At 38.5% G+C, this 16,403-nt stretch overlaps 1 protein-coding gene across 8 annotated transcripts in view; it reads left to right on the top strand.

The window, feature by feature from the left end:
• LOC108250049 (phosphatidylinositol-3-phosphatase SAC1-B) overlaps positions 1-11,848 on the top strand; it is a 25,033-nt gene extending 13,185 nt beyond the window's left edge. For 2 of the 8 annotated variants that reach the window (XM_017439747.3, XM_017439748.3), the window contains exons 15-20: positions 960-1,029; positions 2,266-2,338; positions 3,901-3,994; positions 10,215-10,307; positions 10,384-10,441; positions 10,938-11,848. In XM_017439747.3, the coding sequence (XP_017295236.2) occupies positions 960-1,029; positions 2,266-2,338; positions 3,901-3,994; positions 10,215-10,307; positions 10,384-10,441; positions 10,938-11,074 (525 nt within the window). In that variant the 3' untranslated portion in view covers positions 11,075-11,848. The other 6 variants (XR_005234218.1, XM_017439752.3, XM_037980394.1 and 3 more) reach the window with 6 other exon arrangements.
• Positions 11,849-16,403: the final 4,555 nt, after the last annotated feature.

The raw sequence follows: 16,403 nt of genomic DNA, 5'->3' as shown, positions 1-16,403 counted from the left end.
CCACTCCTGTCAGCTAAGAACAGGAAACTGAGGCTACAGTTCACACAGGCTCACCCAAACTGGACAACAGAAGATTGGAAAAACGTTGCCTGGTCTGATGAGTCTGGATTTCTGCTGCAACATTCGGATGGTAGGGTCAGAATCATGAAAGCATGGATCCATCCTGCCTTGCATCAACGGTTCAGGCTGCTGGTGGTGGTGCAGTGGTGTGGGGGATATTTTCCTGGCACACTTTGGGCCCGTTAGTACCAACTGAGCATCGTGTCAACGCCACAGCCTACCTGAGTCTTGTTGCTGACCTTGTCCATCCCATCTTCTGATGGCTACTTCCAGCAGGATAACGCTCCGTGTCATAAAGCATGAATCCTCTCAGACTGGTTTCTTGAACACAACAATGAGTTCACTGTACTCTAATGGCCTCCACAGTCACCTGATCTCCATCCAACAGAGCAGCTTTGGGATGTGGTGGAACGGATGTGCAGCCGACAAATCTGCAGCAACTGTGTGATGCTGTCATGTCAATATGGACCAGACTCTCTGAGGAATGTTTCCAGTACCTTGTTGAATCTCTGCCACGAAGGATTAAGGCAGTTCTGAAGGCAAAAAGGGGTCCAACCCGGTACTAGCAAGGTGTACCTAAAAAAGTGGCCGTGAGTGTGTATACCAACACAACAACAGATTTAGTGCTGTGTAATGCTGGGAATTGAAAAATAAACATTTCTAATTAATGCAAATGTTTCCTTTACCATGCTTTGTTTGTTTTTGTGTTTTGTTTTGTTTTTCTAGCACCTTGACTGACTCAAGTGATCGAATGAGTGACTCAGATTAACTGGAGTCTATAAAGTGAACCAAAGTTACTATCTTTAACAGGTGGCTCTAACCCCCACTGAGACCACCAAAAAAACATAATTAAAAAAAAAATGGTTGATGGTTTCTGCCTCTTGGTTGTGTTCTTGCAGAGAGTGGGGGTCCTCCATACAGGCCAGAAGATCGAAGAGCAAACAGACTTTGAAAAGATTTACAAGAATGGTGAGTGTTCCCTAACTCTCTTAACTTATTGGGGACACAAATGTCCACTTCCAAAACACTGTTTCCCTGTTCTCTCAAACAACTTCAGCCCTGATCAAAACTACAAAGTTCAACCATTTTAAGGATTTTAACTCATTTTGATTACTTGACAAAAACACAGAACTGAGTTATTTTCCATAAAATAAATATTGGGTGGCTGAGGGTCAACATCACTCCAGTTTTCCACCGCATGCCTTCCGTTCAGGGTTGTGACATTGGCAATCATGTTCATGGTCTCTGTAGTGAAAAATAAATCGCCAAAGGACTTCACGTTGCAAATCCTGCTGGTGGCGTACCGTGTTGGCCCCGGAATGAAGGTTTTGGCAGCAGGACCATAAATGGGTAGTCTGCATTAGCAGGAAACCAGATTTGCCCACTTTTTGAAGGTCATTCTGTTGCAGGATCGTTTGTGTGCTGCTTATTCTCAGTGGAAATGGTGGTAGATTGATCTGACTCCATCACACTCTCCTTCTGAGGAGATGGATGTTTCACTTCCCTGCAGCTCTCTGGGACTTCCCAGACACCCAACATTTGTCATAACTTTCTTTCTTTTTTTTATAGAAAACAGGAAACTATAATCTGTTATGTTTTTGTACAGGTGTTGGGAAGTAGACTTAAAAGGGCAATAATTTGTTTCAGTGTTGTATTGATTTATTTAAAAAAATGAATTCCAAAATTTATCAAGAGTGACTTTCTTAAAAAAGAAATTGTGCCAAATGCACTAACATGGCCAAAATGTTGGTCAGATCGAGGAGAAATTTGCTCAAATGTACAAAAATGTCCATAATGATGCAGGAGGGTAGTTGACTAACATTTAATGATTTATACCGATGGGACTAAACAATATGAAACAGAAGCAATGAACTGTATGAAATGAATTCTTTGGGCTGTAGTGAAACAGTTTTAAACACCTGATGAGTGGATTTTATAAGTGGGGGGGCTTTGATACCAAAGTATCAGTGGTTCTGTGTGAGACTGAGCTGTTTTTAAGTCTCACACTAACCCAGTTATGTGACCATTGTTTTTAAAAGTAACCCTTTACATTTCTTCTGTATTCCAAACCCTTTTTGTTCATTTAATTTCTGTGAAAGCGCCAGTTCTCAGATAAACAGCCTCTGGGCAGACCTGTAAGTGGTCATAATGTTTTGGCTCATTGGTTCCTGATTTCTAATAGTTTTTTGATGTGTTTGCCTTCAGCCTGGGCAGATAATGCTGATGCTTGTGCCAAACAGTATGCAGGTACTGGAGCCTTAAAGACGGACTTCACCAGGTCAGTTTTCTCTGTTCAACAGTCGGTCTGTGGACCTTCACCCACACACACACACACACACACACACACACACACACACACACACACACACACACACACACACACACACACACACACACACACACACACACATATCCACCAGAAGGGTTTTAGAACTCAACAGGAAAGCCATCAGAACCAGGCGTTGGTTCTGTTATTCAGCAGAGTGGGAATCTTCATGTTTCATTTACCATTCAGAAGGCTGCAATGTGTTTATAAAACAATTATTGGTGCATTTTGATTATCTTGGATCTTAAATAACTGTCTTGTTTTACAAAGATAAACAGGGATTTACATAATTGTATGTGTAATAAAAAGTGCACAATAGCATATGTAAAAAAAAAGTAACAACAACTAGCAGAGATGCTATCCTAACATTAAAATGCCATAGAACAGCTGAATATGTCACAAACTGTGAGAACAGAATGATCAAAGACATCAGATAAACATGTGTCCAGTCAAACTGACTGATAACATTTAACTGGTTGGTGTAATGGAAGTTGTGATGCACTTTAATGCAGGAGACCTAGATTTTCATTTCAAGTTGGTTCTCACTTTGTGTTTGGCTAAATGCTAATATGAAACCAGAATTAGACATTTACAAAACTTTCACCTACAGGTTATTAACCTCGACATCTGTTCAGCTCAAAAACCCTCACATCTTTGAAATAAGAGCAGCATTAAACGGCTTTTAACTCATAGATAGAATGGAGTAATATCACTCTATCTAATTTATAGTCAGAAAGATACAGAACAGCTGTAACACTTTAAAAATCAGCTTGACTTTCTCATCTCCACAGCTGAACATTGTCTGAGTAGGGGGGCTGTAGCCACCTCAAAGCTGTGTAGTACCAGTGTTTAGCTTTAACCTTTCAGTTTGTAACTATGATTGGAACATCAGAATTATTAACCACAACATGTTTTTCTTTTACTGGTTGGAGGGTTGACAAATTTTTAAGTGGGAAAAAAGAAAAAGAAAAATAGAGGTTTGCACCTCCATTTACAAAATAAAATGAAATTGGAGATCAGCTGCTCCACTGGCCTTATTGACTATTCAGTTATGCCAGTGGTTCCCAAAGTGTGGGGCGCGCCCCCTGGGGGGGCCACAGTGCCACTGCAGGGGGTGTGAGAAGCGGTATGGATGAATGAAAAATAAAAACAAAAACAGTGCCTGACTAAGCATAGTGGACAGGTTTTTAACCCCATTTTGCACAGAGGCTTTTTTTAAATGTATTGATGATAGCAAAGTTGAATATTGTTACAAATAAAAAAAAGAAATATGTTTGAAATAACACTGACAGCAAAGAATCCTCTTCTACACAGTGTAATTGATTGAGAAGAAAATAACACAAAAATTATCAAAGTAAATCAAACTTATTACACCATGTAGATTCGGATTTTGAAATTTACCAGCAGAGTATGCTGCTGTGTTCATGTGATGTGATTTAAATGTGTTTTTAGATCATATTGTCAGGGTTCTGTATGTCACAGTAAAGATGCTGAACTGCATGATGGTCTTCCAGGACAGGGAAGAGAACTTTGTTGGGTGCTCTTATGGATGGCTGGAACTCCATGATTCGATATTACAAGAACAATTTCTCAGATGGCTTTAGGCAGGTAAGTCATTTCTAATGCTAAATAACTGTTGTTGATTTCTAATTGATCTGTTACACTCTGAGCAGTGTTGAAGCCAAATCATTCACATTAAATAAACCTGCATCATCCAAAGGCTTCCGGTGAGCGTTTCAAGATGGCGGCTTAAAATTTTAACTTGTCCTGACATGAGACACGAGAAAACTTCACAAAACTCAATAAGTTAACTGAGCTGGTCTGAAAAATGACATTACGCATGGAGTTAGATCTAAAAAGAGACCAGGGGTTCTAAAAGTTACAGTCAAGCAAAGACTAACCTAACAGCAGGATGCAGACCATGGAGCCAAACCAGGAACGTGAGCTAACAACTGCTAAAGCTATTCACAATCTGTGCAACAATATCAAACAAAGAAGAATTACACCAAACAAGATCTGAAGAGCTTTTAAGAGTGAAATAAACACCAAGCTGGAGGTCAGTAAAGATATTTATAATCGAGGCTCAAGGCTCACAGAAGCAGAACAGCAGGTGAACGAGCTCCAGACGGTGAATGTGGACCTGAGAGGCTCGCTGCTTTACGGTCTCAAACAGCAGAAAGTCCTCGTGGACAGAGGAAGATCCTGTCAAAATAATATCCGTAATTTTGGCGCCGAGGGAAAGCTAACATGGTGCTACCCTCGGCGCCAAGATGTGAACATACAGATTGAGCGAGCACACAAGTCACTGGGACCTGAACCACAAGGTCCAACGACTTCTCATATATGACAGGAGTGGCATGGGAAAAGAAGATGGTCCATTATGATAAAAGGATCTCATTTACACGTGATCCGCCAACAAGCTTAAAGAATACAAAAACACCCAGAAGATTGTCAGAGGACAAAAATACGCTTCCTAACAGCGTACCCAGCTCAGATGAGGATTCACTGGGACGACGGGCCGTGCATATACAAGAATGCCTGGATCAGAAGCAGGCAAGCAGATGAGGAGAAGGGAACAAAGGCAGCTCCTACTCCAAATGTGTTCATGAGAAGCACTGTGCATTTCAGCTACAGCGAGAATAAAGATGCCGATACATGCTGTATATATTTTATTATTAAATAAATATTATTATATTTTATTATTTAGCTGCACAATTTTAGTTACATATTCAGCAATAATATATTGAACTGTTGGTGTATTTTTTTTTAGTTGAGTCTTAACCCCCAGCGTCATTATGAGTACAATATAATGATCAGGACTAATTGAGAAATGACTGTTATGCTCAAAGGAGAGGGAACTGCCTCGAGCAGAGAAGGAGCCCTTATTTGGGGTAGGACTGTGTGGAAAAGGACATTATAGGTGAACAAGGCAGAGAAGTTGTGCTGTTTGTATTATGTTCTCACTGTGTTCAAACTGTCGGCATAGATGGATTGGTACACAGGTATGACTAGGGTAATTTGAGAATAACTTCAAGGAATGTAAATGGTCTCCACAATCCTGTTAGAAGGGGTAGAATAATGTCTAAAACAAAGAGGGAGGAATTTTAGATTATTCTTCTTCAAGAAACACATTTGGTCCAAACAGAACACAAGAAATTAAAAAAATTTGGTATCAGAAATATTTTTTTACAGCTCTTTCAAAACAGATCTTATGAGGAGTGGTGGTGTTAATATACAACTCCCTACATTTCAAACTTAATAAACGAATACAAGTTAGTGAAGGCAGGTATATATTAGTCCAGGCAAAAACACAAAAACAGAGGCCCCACACTATGACCTGCCTTTCTTGATAAAAATCATAGAAGTTATTTCCACAGAGTCACAAGGTGTATTAATCTGTACAGGTGACTTTAACCCAGTCTGGAATAAAATGACACGTCTAATAATAAAAGGACAGCCACACCACAGAAAGGGCCTGGATGAGTTTGGATGACTGGATGTTTGGTGGGAGATGTATCCAGTGATTAGAGACTTCTCCTCCCCCTCATGCAGTGTATTCGTGGATGAGTTTTAGATTTTTTTTTCTTTGGTCTTTAGGAATGACCAATATAGAATGAAAAGTTGTGAAATTGGTACTAGGAACTTTTAGATCTATTATCTATTAAACACTTGATTTGGATACAAGACCTAAAAAACTATTGAACCTAATCACAAGCTTACTAAATAATAAGAATGTCATAAAAGACAGTTTTTATTTAAAAGCAGAAATTTCAAACATCTTCGATCTAAATGACAGTGGACAAGTTGACCCTAACATTTTATAGTCTGTTATAAGAGACAAATTCATATCCCTAAGTACAGCTATGAAGAAAGCCAAGAAAAAAAAGCTAAATGAACTGGAGAACTGTCTGTCTGTCTGTCTACACACACACACACACACACACACACACACACACATATATATATATATATATATATATATATATAAAGAGGAAGAAGAAAAAAAAGTACAAATTCTTAAAAAAATTACTTGCAAGGAAAATTTTTAAAGATCAGTAAGTGCAATAATTAACCTAAAAACAGGAATATTAGAAAATAATTTCAACACGGCTTTTCAAACATATTATGAAATTCTATACATGAAACCAAAACAAAATAATATGGAAGATGTATAAAGGTTTCTTGATTCATTAGATTTACCATCTAACAGAGAATGTCAGAATGAATGTCTAATTAAGTCTATTAATAAGTCAAAATGGTGTCCTTGCCTAAATTTTTATATCTTTTTCAGGGTCTGCTTTCAGCACTATTATTGGGCAGCGAATGCAAGGGCCTTGGTATACTGGCAGGAAGGTGATGCTCAAGAACTATCCACAAATTCTCCCCCTTGGGTGGCTATTGAAAGAAGTAGTGTCATAAATAGTTCTCTCTCGGCACTTCTTTTCTCAGCACCAACATCTCCTACAAATAGTGGAATAAATAATTTGATTGTTTTAAATTGTTTGAAAATATGGAAACAAATTAGGGCATACTGTAGCCTACCTGAGACCTCAGTTCACGCCCCAATTTACCATAACCATGCTTTTCTCCCATCAATATCCGATACATCATTTAAAAATTGGAGACTAAAAGGCCTAATTACACTGAAAGATTTGTATATTAACAAAAAATTTGCTTCTTTTGCAATGTTGAAGGACTGTTTCTCTCTTCCGGATGCAGATTTTTTCAGATATTTGCAAATCAGAAATTATGTTCGCATTAACATCCCGAACTTTGTATCCCAACCAGAAGAAAATAAGATATATAAAATGCTGTTGGGCTCTCCAGTATCAAAAAAAATAACTTCAAGCTTTGTGGATGTCTTTGCAGAGCGAATGAATTTTGTCACAGGCTCCTTGATGGCCGCATGGGAGGAGGAGCTGGGTATACAGATTGGGAGTGAGGTCTGGGAGGAGGGTCTTGGGAGGATCCGGTCATGTTCTATTAATGTAAGGCACCAGTTAATTCAATTCAAGGTGTTTCATAGACTCCACTATTCTAAAATGAAATTGCACAGAATATTCCCCTCAATATCTCCAAAATGTGATAAATGTAGGTCAGCTGATGGCTCCCTGTCACATCTGTTCTGGTCATGCCCCAAACTCTTTCAATATTGGTGTGACATTTTCAAATTGTTTTCTAAAGTGTATAAGTGCACATTGGATCCTGACCCCCAGATTGCATTGTTTGGATATTCTCCCTCACTTAGGAACCGCAGCATTTCTATGCAAACAACTGTGATGTATGGAATGGTAGTGGCTAAGAAAGTAATATTAAGATTGTGGAAAACTGACAAGGCTCCTCAGTTTAAAATGTGGTTAAGCGATTTCACTGAGATTCTCCACTTGGAGAAACTGCGGTATGATGTTGTGGGCTCCACTAATAAGTTCTGTAATATCTGGCAGCCGTTTTTGGATCATCTTTCGCAGTCTGAGACTGAGCCCCAAGCTCACACAGTCTCTTAGTTTGCCACCTGTGCCTTGTTAGACAGGTAGTACCATCCTAAAGTGCAAATGGTAATCAGTGCAGTGTAGCCAGTTATTTAGATAATTGCTCTGACTTGTTTCTACTTTATTCTATTTATTTTTATTTTATTTTATTTTATTTTTGCTTGTTTTGTTGCGTTTTTATTTTGATTGTCATTTTGGTAAGTTTTCTTTCTTCTTATACAGCAATTTGTTAAATATGTATATGCTTCATACTCTTCTGTATGATTTTTGTATGCTGTATTTTGAAAACCCAATAAATATATATATAAAAAAAAGTCTATTAATAAGTTGATGTGGAGTTGATGTTAAAAAAATGAGTAAAGCAACAAAACACCTGGTGCAGATGGCTTCCCAGCTGAATGGTACAAGACTTTAACAAAGAGCTGTTTCTGGTGCTAATAAAGTCACTAAATTTGACACTTGTGAAAATGACAACACCACCATCAAGGTCTGAAGCAATTATATCTGTTATACCAGAAGAAGGCAAGAATAAAAAGAATAAAAACCTTGTAGCTCGTATGGCTCTGTCAGTTCTGAACCAAGACTATAAAATATATGCTTCTATCACGTCTAACAGGCTGAATTCTTTTTTTATCAGAGTTGATTGACGTGGATCAAACTGATTTTACAAGTTCAGGACAACATAAGACATTCTTTTCATGTAATCGATAATATTCAGACAAATGATCATAAAGCAACAATGCTTGGTCTTGATGCATCAAAGGTCTTTGACTGTGTCAGTTGGGAATATTTATTCTTAGTCTTGGAACTTTTTGTTTTTTCTAAAAGTTCAATTAACAGTACCGTATTTTCCGGACTATAAAACGCACTTAAAAGCCTTCAGTTTTCTCTAAAAACGACAGTGCGCCTTATAAATGTAAGAAGTTCTAATGTTTTAGTACGACTTTGGTAAATTACAAAGCTGCACCGCTTGCAGCATTAAGGCTCAGTGATAGTCGTGCTTTGTGGTGCACGCAGGACTCCATGCAGACCTGACACTTCCGTCGGTGCAGTATCCTTCTGTGAGTTTTGAACTGTTTGATTATCTCTGTGATCTCTCACAGAGGGCTCATATAAATGCTGATACAGGCGAACCAGCTCTGCTAGAGAACCAAAATCTTCCATTTTGAATGGAGCGCGATGCGTGTGGTGCGCACGGTACACACAGTTACACAAATTGGGAGGTGCACAACGATGTGCCTTATAGTCTAGTGCGCCTTATATATGACAAAAGTTTGAAAATGGACCATTCATTGATAGTGTGTCTTATAATCCAGTGCACCCTATAGTGCGGAAAATATGGTATTAAAACACTATATTCTGCACCTACTGCGAGAGTCAAGATGAATGGACCTTTAACAGGCCAGATAAAGCTGGAGTGATCTACTTGATAGGGTTGCCCACTGTCCCCAACTTTTGTTTCCCTTTACACAGGGCCGCAATAAGAGAAAATAATAATATCCAGTATTGTAATTAATCAAAAGAACAGAAAGTAGCTTTGCTGAGGATGTCCAAAAACACAATCAGATCGTTAGGTGTTTGGCTGACTTACTCTCTGAGAGCCCTGTATATAAAAAAAAACTTTGATAGTGTGAACAAGAGGATTAAAGGAGACCTCACACAATGGTTAACATGTATTTTTGACTTTAGTGCAAGAATTGAAGTCATTAAGATGCCAATTTTGCCAAAGTTATTGTACTTGTTTATGTGTCTGCCTGTTAAAATCTCTCACTCTCAGCCACAAAGAGCTGCCTGTGTCTTTTTAAGTTCATAGGTTTATAAGTTTTCCTGGAACAGCTGTAAAGTCAGATGTATTTTCTGTAAAGTCAGTCAGCTGCTTCTCAGTGGAGCAGTAGAAGGAAGTTCACTCCATTAACGCTCACCAGCTCTCCCCACAGCAACTTCTGATCAATCACACAATACTTGTCACAAACCCCTGTGTGAAAAATGTGGCCCAGGCCTTGGGTCACAAAGAGGCAGGCAAAGCTGCCCTGTGAACAAATATTATGTGATTTCCATCACACGACCATGTGACCAAGAGTCGACTTTCTGACATCTCATGGAGTGGAAAGGCCTTTCGTGAGCTGTGTCTGTAAACCTCAATGAACCAAAGTAATGTTGGCCAAAATTCCAAGACAACCATGTGAGAGACTGATAAAGTCCTACTGAGAATTATTGCTGCTTAAAAAGGTCCTACAAGCTGCTGGATGCAGTTATTTTACACACAGCTTCATTTTCAGTTATTATTGTAAAACCCTAGGACTGAGTGTGTGGACTCATTGTTTTGTTTTTTTATGCAGGACTCTATTGATTTGTTTCTGGGGAACTATTCTGTGGATGAAACTGATTGGACCACTCCACTGTGTGACACTAAGGACTGGAAGTTTTTAACGGTAAAAAAACGTCAAAGACACAAGTCAGAGCATTTCTGTTGTTTTTACTGATGTATTGTTGTCTGTTTATTTTTAGTTGCCCATCATCATGGTTGTAGCCTTTTCCATGTGCATCATCTGCCTGCTAATGGCTGGTAAGACAGACCACACTGGGGTTCCACTCCGAAACCTTTTAATGTTAAACGATCCACACTTAAATATGACCTTTTTTAACCTCATCCAGGTTCTGCAAAAAGCTTTCCAAAGTATTTCTGATTCACACATTCACTCACTCTCACTTTGTCTCATGAACCACTGGATGGATTTAATGAAACCTTCAGAATGTAAGAATTAGATGTACATCTACAACTGATTATGTTTTGGAGTCAATTCCATCCAAGTCATTTACAACACCTACTCTTGAGTATGACATGTCATGATATTGCATAGGATCATGGATAATATTATTTTCAATCTTTGATCAAGTTGGCTAAAACTCTGGCATGAAAAGACAGGGGTGACATTCATTTCTTCAAGGAGTGCTAGGTTTTTAATTTAATATTGGTCTAAAAAATCCTGAGAAAGCCTAGTTTATGTCAGGCATATTGAAAGAAAATGGAAACTCTGTTGATACCTCGTGTGTTTTGGCAGGTGACACATGGACTGAGACTCTGGCCTATGTTCTGTTCTGGGGGACCGCCAGCATTTTGACAGGTGGCTTTATTCTCTTTAATGGACAAGACTTTGTAGACGCTCCTAAACTGGTGCAGAAGGAGAAGCAGGACTGAATGTGTGCGTGTGGAAAGCATCTAGGCCCAAGTAAACTTCCCACCTCGTTCTCTGCGTCTTCGTCAGTCCCCCCCCAGCATCAGCATCAGCAGGCCTGGAGCCTTTACTAAAGCAGCAGAGGAGGAGGATGGGTAACAGGGACTGGGAGCGCTGGGGCCGGCTGCTGTCCACACGGTACCCACGAAAGGACTATTTTTTCACAAGGTTTATGGAGATCGGACCTCTGGAGTTTGTTCAGACCCCATTCTACTTGACTTTATGCCTTTTATCATCGTTACAAATCCATAACAACCTATGTGACTGTAAATTAATTACTGTAAGTACTTTTCAGTTTTGTCTTTTTATTTACAACTCTCAGTATATAGTCTTAGCCATGCTCTTTATAAACATGTATTTCACAGCAACATAGATAACAAGTTCCAGTGGTTCCAAAACAAATTGGTTTTGTCTTTGTGAGAGATGACAGTCAGTGTATCTCTGGCAGTCCTCAGTTTTCTAAAGGATCAAACACTTGAGTGTTCTTTATGTAGTTTGGAACAGTGTTTTAATAAACAACTGAAGGACGTTTATCAGTAAAAATAAAAGGTCCATTTGATTGTTTGTGCTGAATGTAATGAGGTCTGTAGAAGACAGAAGAAGCACCTGATACCAGCCGTGTGGGCTTCTATGAAACTGAAAGTGATAAAAGGAAATGACTCCATTCTGTGGTTGTATTAAAGATGAAGTGTTCATTTTGTTACAGAGCTAAAATATTAAATCTAAAGATGCACTAATTCTTATTTTGTGGGCTAATGACAATTTCCAAATCTTATACAGCTCTGACCTTCTAAATTTGGCTGATACTGATTTCTCTCCTAGAACTTTAATTACCCAGTTACAATAAATGTATTTTTACCTTCTAATAATGTAAAAAATTGTGCTTTTCTAGTCGGGGTGCTTTTTTCGAGACAGTACCTACCACCCCTCCTTCCTCCCATAAAGAAAGAGAACAAAAACAACTCAGAGCATCCCATCATCTGTTTCTGCCATCATAGTTGATTTTGAAAGGATTATAAAGTGGAAACTATGGTCATTTACCTCACTCTCTGTCAGGGGTGGGCAATCCTGGTTCAGAGGTTAAATTACCTCCTCATGTTCTACAGAAGCCTGTTAATCACCCAGGGATTCAAATCAGGTGTGTTGGAGCAGAGAAACAAGTAAAACATGCAGGATGGTGACCCTGAGGACTATGGGTGATAAAAACTTTCTTTCAGTGGGTAGATTTTACAGACAGTGATTAAGCCTAGTCCTAGACTAAAATGCCTGGTTAAATTGTTATAACTCTTGATCATGCACAAAACTTCCATAGCAAGGTTGAGGTGGTTTAATTTCACAATAGCAGCAAATTAGATTCCTGGGTGGAGCATTGGGGGCATGATGACAGCAGTGGTACCATATTCATGATGTCGTCCAACGCCCCAGGGATTGACTTTTTTTAGACAAGACCTGGCCCCTCTGGCTTGGCTTCATAGCAGGTAAGGACTATCTAAAGGAAGCAGCTGAAATAACTCGAAACTGGGAAAAATAATAAGAAAAATCAAATAAAAAGTTCATCTGCTTTTAAATTTTTTGCTCACCAGAAACAAAAACAAAATGTATGAAACTGGCCTTGACAAAAAAGATTGTAACTTTAACCTAATATTTTCTCAAGTGCTTTGTGTGGCGGTCTAATAACTTTACCTAATGGACGCATATATAAAGTAAAGAGTATTGGTCCAAGCACTGAACCCTGAGGAACTCCTTGACAAACTTTGTTAATGTTAATAATGAATCTTCTTCATACACCAAACTGGAATCTATCAAATAAATATGATTTAAACAGTTTTAGAGCTGTTCTTGTAATCCCAATATCATGTTTAAATTTCTGTAACAGAATATTGGGATCAGTTGTATCAAATGCAGCACTGAGATCTAACAGGACAAGTATGGACACAGATCTTCTGTCTGAGGCCAGGAGAATATCATTAGTTACTTTCACCAGTGCTGTTTCTGTGCTGGTTGTTTGTCTCGTTTGTCTCTGTGTCCCTGCGATGGACTTGCGACCTGTCCAGGGTGTCCCCTGCCTCCCACACAGTGACTGCTTGAGATAGGCACCAGCTCCTCACGACCCGGAGTGGACAAGTGGGTAAAGAAAATGGATGGATGGATGTTTCTGTGCTATGAGGAGATTAGATATAGGTCTATAATTGATCAGAGCTCCTGAATTAAGATTTGGTTTCTTAAGTAAAGGTTTAATTACAACAACCTTAAAGCTCTGTGGTACATAACCAGTTAGAGACAAATCGAGCAGATCCAAAATGGGGATATTAATAAGGGCAAATACCTCTTTGAACAGTCTGGTTGGGCTGGGATCCAGCAGACATGTTGATGGTTTGGTTGAAGCTACTATTTTTGACAATTCAGAGAGCTTAACAGAACAAAAAGAGTCCAAATATAAATCTGGTTCTAGTGACACTTCTAAAGCTGCCTCATCTGACAGGGAATCAGAGGCAACAGTAGGAAGCATGGTGGGAATTTTCTCTTTAACTGAAATAATTTTATTTATAAGGAAACTCATGAAAGCATCACTACTTAGAGTTATAGAAATACATGGTTCAACACAGATAGGACTCTTCATTAGTCCAGTACTAAACAGAAACCTGGGGTTGTTCTTATGCTCTTCTATTAGAGATGAATAATATACAGTTCTAGCTTCACAAAGGGCTTTCTTGTATGTTAGCAGGCTATCTCTCCGGGTTAAATAAAATTCTCTCATGTTAATTGAGCGCCATTTTCTTTTCAACTTTCTAGTTGCCTGTTTTAAAGTACGTAATTCTGAATTAAACCAAGGAGCCACCTTCCACTGGCTGATCACTTTCTTTTTCAGAGGAGCAACTTTATCAAATGGTGTTTGCATTGAATTTGTATTATTATCAACAGAATCATCTAAGTTGCTGCTCTCTGTTGCATTATCCTGCAAGACAGAGGAAAATAATAATGGAATTTGGTTCCAGCATTCTCTGATAAACATTACGATAATAAAATTTCCTCTCAGTGGCTGTGCAGTCAATCAGTGTAAACTCAAAGGTTATTAAAAATGGTCAGAACAGGATTTTGAAGATGTATTATTAAGTCCTTACTCTATTCCATATGTCAAAACCAGATTGTCATCATCATCATTTATTTATAAAGTGCTTTAAAAACTAAAGTGCTGTACAGGTATAACAAAACTAAAAGGAAACAATACTAATACAAAACAATAAGAGAAGTACAAGACTGACATAATTAGCAATGAATTCATAAAACAACAACAGCAGCTGGCCCAATGTTCACGTTCACTGGAATTATACACCTGTTTAAAAAGAAAAGTTTTTTAAAAAGACTTAAAATCATTAAAGATCCAGCAGACCTCACAGACAAGACGGAGTATCCCAAAGCCGGGGACCTGCAACTGAAAAAGCTGTCTCCCCTGGTCACAAACCGAGTCCTAGGAATAACTACGAGCTTCTGATCTGAAGATCTAAGATATCTACTTGGAGTGTGTGGCTGTAGGAACTCAGTAAGATAAAGAGGTGCCAGACCATTTAAACATTTAAAAACTAAAAACTTTATCTTAAAAACCACTCTATATGAAACAGGCAGCCAGTGAAGGGAAGTGATATGTTCACGTCGTTTAATCCCCATCAGCAGACGGGCAGCTGAATTCTGAACCAGCTGTAGACGATGAACAAGAGACCGGTCCATCACAACAAAGAGAGTTGCAGTCGTCCAAGCTAGAAGTGAAGTGAAGTGAGATTTATTTATATAGCACTTTTCAGCAACAAGGCAATCCAAAGTGCTTTACAACAGGAACAAAAACAGAATCCAATACAGAATGAAACACAAAAGAAAAATACAACAATCATGTATTCTAAATGAATCATGTATAATTAAATGAAACATAGGATAATCTAAACAAAATCACAAAAACAGACATATCTAAGCATGAGCTGAGACAGTCAAATAATCTAAATCAGATAAACTAAACATATCTAAAAATGGAATACATGAAAACACATCAATCATGTATATTCTAAAAGAATCATGTATAATCTAAATGGAATATAAACACAATGAAACAAGTGATGAAAGCATGAATAACCCTCTCAAGGACATTATGAGGGAGATAATCCTTGACTTTAATTATAAGCCTCAGATGATAAAACCTAGACTGGACTACTGCACTGACCTGTTTGTTAAATTTAAAGTCAGGATCAGAAATCACTCCAAGTTTCTTTACAGACACAACCAGAAGAAGAGTCCAGTAGACCTACAGCACTGAAGCATCCTATCAGCAGCTCTGGTTTGCCAAATAAAATAAATCAATAATAATAATAATAAAAATCATTAAGATAAAGAAAGTTCTGCTCCAAACATGTTCTCACAGGCCTCCAGCATTTAAGCAGTCTATCCACAGACTGGGATCCACAGGATTTTAATGGAAGGTAGACCTGGATGTCATCTGCATAGAAAGGGTATGACACATTATATTTCTGGAAAATGGATCCCAGAGGAAGCATACAAAGAAAATAAAATGGGGCCTAATATGGAACCTTGAGGTACCCCGTACTGAAGAGGAGCTGTCCCAACTGGACAGAGGAACTTCTGTTGGATAAGTAGGACCTAAACCATTGTAAGACTGTTCTTTTAATACCAACAGAAGTTTCCAACCTTGATATTAAAATGTCATGATCTACTGTATCAAATGCAGCAGTGAGATCAAGAAGAATCAAAACAGTAGAATCACCAGAATCAGCAGCTACAAATAAATCGTTGCACAGCCTGACTGTGACAAGACATAAAACCAGACTGAACCTTCTCAGAAATATCATGAAGTATCAGGTGCTCATGTAACTGGATAAAAACCACCCTCTCTAAAAGTTTTGAAAGAAAGGGCAATTTACAAATTGGCCTAAATTTGAAATTTGAATTTGAAAGAACAGTAGGATCCAAATTGCTCTTCTTAAGAAACGGCTGGACAATAGCATGTTTTAAAGCAGCTGGGAAACAACCTAAAGGAAGAGAGGTGTTAATAAAATTTAAAATCCAGGAACCTACAGAATTAAAAATCTCCTTCAACAATCTGGGTGGGATACTCTTGCCGGGACAATGTGAAGGCCTCGGCTTTAAGGCTATTTCAGAGACTTGAGATAAGGATACAGGTTCAAAATGATCTAAAATAGATGAGGAAACAGGAGGCATAGCAGGATCAGGAGAGCAATGGGAGGGTAAAACCCTGACAGCACGGATTCTATCATTAAAAAATTATAA

This window comes from Kryptolebias marmoratus, linkage group LG16 (genome assembly GCF_001649575.2).
Source record: "Kryptolebias marmoratus isolate JLee-2015 linkage group LG16, ASM164957v2, whole genome shotgun sequence".
NCBI classification, from domain to species: Eukaryota; Metazoa; Chordata; class Actinopteri; order Cyprinodontiformes; family Rivulidae; genus Kryptolebias; species Kryptolebias marmoratus.
This window is presented reverse-complemented; position numbering and strand designations above follow the sequence as displayed.